This window comes from Microtus pennsylvanicus, chromosome 15 (assembly GCF_037038515.1).
Source record: "Microtus pennsylvanicus isolate mMicPen1 chromosome 15, mMicPen1.hap1, whole genome shotgun sequence".
In the NCBI taxonomy this organism is placed as follows: Eukaryota; Metazoa; Chordata; class Mammalia; order Rodentia; family Cricetidae; genus Microtus; species Microtus pennsylvanicus.
In genome coordinates, this window is record NC_134593.1 from 71,151,634 (window position 1) to 71,158,284 (window position 6,651).

Consider the following 6,651-nt stretch of genomic DNA (forward strand, 5'->3'; position numbering starts at 1 on the left):
GTTAATATTCTTATAGATGTTTCTGGGTTCTAAAAATTGGTAAAAATAAGTAGTTGGGGCCTGGAGAGATGGCTCAGTGGAAAGAGCACTTGCTCTTGCAGAGGACTGGGTTGAGTTCCTAGCACCCACATCAGGTGACTTAAAAACCAACTACCTGTAACTCCAGTTCTAAGGGTGCTATGCCCTCTTCTGACCTCCTCAGGCACCTGCACACAGAAGGTGCACACTTAGGCACACCCGTATACATTTATAATAAATATTTCTAAGCTGGGCAATGGTGGTGCATGCCTTTACTTTCTAGAAGCAGAGCCAGGTGGATCTCTGAGTTCAAAGCCAGCCTGTTCTACAAAGCAAGTTCCAAGATAGCCAGAGCTGATACATAGAGAAACGCTGTCTGGAAAAACCATTTTGTTTTTCTTAAAAAGATAAGTAGTTGAGTGACAGTGTTCATTGAAAAGTTTCAATAATTACCTTGTAACGAGTTGTAATTGGTAGCAGCACCACAATGATAGCATCTTTGTATCCGAGCCTTTGAACATTGCAAGATGATGTTGTCTACAATTCATGCTCAAGAGCCCAGTGTTTGAGTTACTGATAGTCTGCCCCTCGGTTTACTGTTGTGTGAAGGGCTGCAGTTGCTCACAGTCATCATTAGATCCACTCTTTCCGTGTTACTTTCTATACAGATAAAATTGGTTAAACTGAGTTTTTCGTTGTTTTTATTTGTCCATTTAAGTTTAATTCATGTTTTGAAAGTTCAAAAAAATGACTGGCACTTAACATGTTTTGTGCAACTCTCTCCTCTTGTCTGATTCTAAAATATTTTTATTCTTTCTACACACAGAAACTCCATAAGCATTGACTATTTATCCATTTCCTCCTTCCACCGGTCTGCTTTCTGTCTCTGAAAGAGAACACTGTGTGACTTGTCTTTGTAATCCCAAAGCTCAGAGGTTGAGGCAGGTGGAGCTTTGAGTTCCAGGACAGCCAGGAACTCCTGTCCAGAGAAATCCTGTCCTCCCCCCAAAAAAAATAAAGACACAGGCTGGGCGGTGGTGGCTCACACCTTGAATCCCAGGGAGGCAGAGGCGGGCAGATCTCTGTGAGTTCAAAGCCAGGCTGGTCTACAGAGCTAGTTCCAGGACAGACTATAGCTACTGAGAAACCCTGTCTCGAAAAACCAAATAAGCAGAAAAGATTCTGGAGCCAATGAGATGGCTCAGCCAGATAAAGCATCTGACTTGAGATCCTGAAACACAAGTAAAGGTAGGAAAAGAAAACCCAATCCACAGGGTTGTCCTCTGATGTGTCCATGTCCTACGCCTGTGCTCTAGGCCCACACACCATGCATGCACAAGAAATACTTTGTAAGGGTTCTGCTCTAGCGTATTTTAGTGCTGTGTTCCTTCTGCGACTGAATAATAAGCACCTGATATGTGACATCAGCGTAAACATTCATCCACCCGCAGGCCTGTGTTCTCCACATTTTGAGTGCTGTAAACAATGCTGCTATAAACACCTACCAAGAGTATTTAAATGTTTTAGTTTTGGGGTGTTTTTTTGGATTGCATTGCCATGTGATGATTCTTTGCTTCAAGTCCTGGAGACTGCAGTTTGTTTCCAGCAGCCGCATATGGTTTCCAGTTTCCTAATTCTTCCTCAGCTCTACTGTCTGTGCCTCCTGGGCTCCATGGCACAGTCGGGCAGTGGGTATGCAGTGCTCTCTGAGCCCGGATCTTTAACCTCCTGGTAGGGTCTGCATTGATCCAGATTACTGTGGAGAATATGATCATCTTTAAATTTTAAATTTAAGTTTTAAATTTTCCAACTTAAACAAGCATGTATTTAACATTTATTTAAATTTTCTGTCATTTATGTTGTGACATTTTATACTTTTTGGCATATAAATGTTTCAAATCCTTTTTGAAAGGTATTTCTAGTATTTTTGTGTTCTTTCTTTGTCTGTTGTTAGCGTATAAAAACTTATCTGCTGAGTGGAGCTCGGTGACAGAATTAGCCTAGTATGTGCAAGCCTGTGGCCTCGGTTGTCAGCACCACGCAGGTGTGCATCCTTTGCCCTTGCTGGCTTTATTTGGAGGTGTTAGCACTCTGAAACATGGATGGATTCTTCGATTAGCCATAGTCAAGTTTTGTTTAGGTGTGCTTTTATCCTGATGTTGTTTTCCTTATTTTGTTTGTGGTCATTTTGGTTTTTGCTTTTTTTTCCTTTTGACATCGTCTCACTGTGACTCGTGTGGCCTGGATGGACCTGCAGACGGGCTGGCCTCAGCCTCCTGAATGTAGACATGTGCCCAATTGTAGCGGGGGTTGCAAAGATTTCTTTTTCTAAAAAAAGATGCTGTGCTGTGCTAGAGACATTTTATGTGAAGTGAGAATAGCTGTCTTAGCCACCTGCCTTGCTGGGATTATGTGTGTCATAATTGGAAATCAATGTCAACCAGACTTAATAGGAAATTGCTCTTGTGTAGAGTTGACTGAGCTATGATAAAATGAATATTAATTTTGAACTGTCAAAAGATTTTTGCACATTGCTTTTCCTTCAGAATCATAAACTTTAAAATATAGTCTGATCCTTTGTTATTCATAAGCGGTTGGATATTTTCTCATACATTTTTAAGTAGCTATACAGCAAGTAAGAGTGTGGTAGAGAGTACACAGAGTGCAGTCAGCCAGCAACTGTAACTGTGGCAGAAGTTAGGTTAGGGCTTCCAGTGAATGCTGTTACTTTGTGACTTTAGTAGCCCCATGTTGTCCAGTATTAGGAAGTAATTGTTCTTTTCTCCCCTCTCCACCCAGGATTATCACTGGCAGTGGCGCTCCTTCCTCACCAGCGGCTTCACTGCGGTCTATTTCTTAATTTATGCCATACACTACTTCTTCTCGAAACTGCAGATCACTGGGACGGCAAGCACCATCCTCTACTTCGGTTACACTATGATCATGGTGTTGATCTTCTTTCTCTTTACAGGTAAGACACAAATGATGCTTTTAATATGGTTTAGTGGATTTATTTCTCCTTTATGAATGTTTCTGCTACCCACTGACCCATCCCCAGGTCAGCATCGTTTGGCACACCTGCTCATAGTTGCAGCTCTGCAAGGTGAAAATGCAAAACTGGAGGCAGGGACGCACACGGTGCAGGCTGGGCTTCGATGTGTGTCTTGGCGCCATGCGATAGCTTTAGTCCCAGAGCCTGGTTGTGTTTGAATGAGTGGGGCTGCTTGTGCTCTGAGCTGTGTTTGTAGGAAGGGGGTCTATTCGAGGCTGGGGAGGGGGGGTCGCTTTACTTAAAGCCCATCGTTTGTACAGCGTATTAGTAAAGTAGATGTGCTTGTTTGTCTGACGTGCTATAATTCAAACATATACTCAAACAATATGTTGAGAAATATTGGTAAGAAAACAACAAAAGCCTTTTTTCTCCATGATGAAAGAGTCGCATTTGTGTAAGAACAGGAAACTGTTGCCTATGTTGGAGACGCAGCAGCTGGTAATGAGCTGTAGCTGGTGTTCCAGGCCGTGCTCATTGGTGCTGTGCAGCACCATGGCGCTTGTGTGCGATACCGTGAGCGTGCTGTGCTTGCGGCTGTGGTGCAGGGTGCTACGGCACAACAGCTCAGTTTCGTTATGTATTTGCTCATTATACATTTGGAAACCTTTTACTGCTAGCAGATTTTTCCTAGCCTGCACTGAATTGCATGGTCACACAGAGCAGTGATTCTCAGCCTCACTAACGCTGAACCCCTTAATGCAGTCTCCTGTGCTATGCTGACCCCAACCAGAGGGTTACTGTGTTGCTACTTCATAACTCTAATTTTCCTACTGTTAGGAGTCACAATGTAAATATCTGATGTGTGACCCCCAAAGGGTTGAAAACCACTGCCATATAGCCACAGCACACAGTTTAAGGAGCTTTTGTTGTAGCTGGTGAGATGGCTCAGGGGATAGAAGCACTTGCCACTCAAGCCTGAGTGGTCCTCAACCAGTGGTGGAAGGAGAAAAGTATTCCCAAAAGTTGGCTTCTGGTCTCCACACCAAACCCAGACAATATACAGTCATAATAAAGTAACTTGAAAAACTTTGATTTAAAAGAATATCACAGGAAATAGATTTGATTTTGGCCAGATTTCCAACAAGATTCCTTTGAGCTTTATATTTGTTATGCTGAAAGAATGTGTCCAGGTAGCTCAAATTGTTCAGGTTTTAGGCTGATGAAGGCACGTGTTGTTATGTAACAGTGTGATTGATGCAGACGTCTCCTGTGGTCAGGAAGTGGATTTGGAGTGGGATGGTGGTGCAGGCCTATACTCCTGTCTACTCAAGAGTCCAAGACCCAACTGGATGACTTAGTGAGACCCTGTGTGTAGCTGAGGGTATGACTGAGTGATCGAGTCTGTGCCCACTCTCTGAGAGGCTGGGAGCTGTTCAACCCCACTTGCAACAACTACAAAAAGCACAGTTACCTTTCACCGTGCCCAGCGTGCAGTGTGTGAGCCGAGTGCTGCGCAGAGCCCTCTGCCTGTCAGCTGCTGGAACGTCTTTGTTCTTACCCTGCTGACATCACTTGCGTTTGGTGCAGAAGCTCTAGATTATTTTACTGCAGCTCACTGACTGCTGTTAATTCCTAGCAGCTACACTTAGAAAACATCCCATCACCGGGTGGTGGTGGTCATACGCATTGTATCCCAGAACTCGGGAGGCGGAAGCAGGTGGAGCTCTGTAAGTTTGAGGCCAACCTGGTCTACAGAGCGAGTTCCAGGACAGCCAGACAAACCTTGTCTCTGGGGAAAAATCCTATCTTATTCTGTGACTCTGGTAAAAATGGTAGCAGTTTCTGTTAGTGATAAAAATATTCTTAAATGGAAATCATGGTATGATATACTTTTCACTTTTTAATTCATTGATATATATAGAAAGGAAAATAGCTGGACTTCTGGTAGTCGTGCGTACCTTTAATCCTAGCACTCAGGAGGCAGAGGCAGACAGATCTCTTAATTCAAGGACCACCAGAGGTATACAGAACCTCGTTTCCCACCTCCACCTCCCCAAAAAAAGGAATAATGTATGTTATGGAAAACTTAGATAATTTTACAATATAAGAAATTCTACATGTTTTTGTAAGGAATTTAAGTGATTTCATGTTCCTCAGAAGGAAAGCTCATGGGGCTGTGTTATATTTTTGGCCATCAAAACTGAAAAGTTTTGTTCTTTTTAGAGGATCCAGTCACCTTACATCTGCTTTTTTGGTCTAAACTAATGAATTAATGCTTAAAAGAATACAGTGTCTGTGTAATTATTTCGGGGCATAAGCCAGCCAGGCGGCCGGGGTGCTGGGGATGCAGCCCTGCCGCTCTTATTACTACAAACTTCTTTTGAAAGGGACTTAATTTTGTTTTGTTTTTCTTTTCTAGGAACAATTGGCTTCTTTGCATGCTTTTGGTTTGTCACCAAAATATACAGTGTGGTGAAAGTTGACTGAAGAAGCCCAGTGTGTCCAGTTCAAACAGAAATAAACTAAGTTTTCATCAGCAGAGACCTGTTTTGTGACTACCTTGAGTTCTCTCAGACTTGTTGGCCTAGTAATCCTTCAGACACAGCACTGCTAAGTCCACCTCTCCCCGTGCCCCTGTGCCCACATGATGTACTCAACACTAAAGCATTCGTATTGTGATTGGGTTAGGTCTGTATCAGTTGTTCTCAATGAGGAGCAGATTTAAATATTATGTGCATTTGTAAATATGATAGCTATAAACTTTTCAATACTTCTAATGGCAGATTAGAGGAGGCCATAATACTGATGAGACTGGACAGTTTGCTGTTGTAAATAGGATTTTCTAGGCTCGGTAGGTGGAAAGAATTATTTTTCTTTGAAGGAAATAACTTTTTATCATGGTAATTTTGAAGGATGATTCCTATGACATGTTCATTGGGGGGAATGTGGCTTTAAAAAAATCTTGTATTGGTTGTAATTGTCATATCTTCTTACTCTTCTGTGTTGACTTCATTATTCCCATGGTATTGGCCTTTTAAACTATGTGCCTCTGAGTCTTCGAATTTATAAATTTGTTATCTTAATAAATATTGTAAAAATGTCTTCATTGCATTATTCCCTATTGCATATTTCAGAAGATTCTGTGAACATGAATCTCTTGACCACAGGTGAAATTTTAGCCTCTTGGATTTTGTCAGATCTGAATTTCCACTCTAAAAGAATGATACAAATTATAGTCATGCCAGATAAACAACACATTTAGTAGAATATAATGCGGGCCTTATATTGTTACTATTAATAATTATATTCTTGACCTAGGTCCAAAGTGTAGTGATTCTTTTTTTAAGTCATCAGGTGTAATGGCGCACCTCCATCATGTCTGTAGTGGAGGTGAAGGGTGATGTTGGAGGGCAGCCTGGACTTCTTGCACACAGTGTGGGTTGGGCTCTAATTCTTGTCCTATGCTTAGGAAATCACTAGTACTTTCTTAGACACATCTGGCAAGTGTAAATCTGTTTATACAGAAATCTGAGGTGGTTTCAAATATGAATCTGTGTCCGTGAATGCCTTCTGTATTGAGGGCTTCATTGCTGGCTGCTTATGAAGACACATCAGACACCAGCTTTAAACCTAAACAAAGG

At 42.0% G+C, this 6,651-nt stretch overlaps 1 protein-coding gene across 1 annotated transcript in view; it reads left to right on the plus strand.

Moving 5' to 3' along the window:
- Tm9sf2 (transmembrane 9 superfamily member 2) overlaps positions 1–6,110 on the plus strand; it is a 50,310-nt gene extending 44,200 nt beyond the window's left edge. Inside the window, exons 16-17 of the mRNA XM_075949005.1 lie at positions 2,818–2,989; positions 5,430–6,110. Of these exons, the coding sequence (XP_075805120.1) occupies positions 2,818–2,989; positions 5,430–5,497 (240 nt within the window). The 3' untranslated portion in view covers positions 5,498–6,110. The remainder of the gene's footprint in view (positions 1–2,817; positions 2,990–5,429) is intronic.
- Positions 6,111–6,651: the final 541 nt, after the last annotated feature.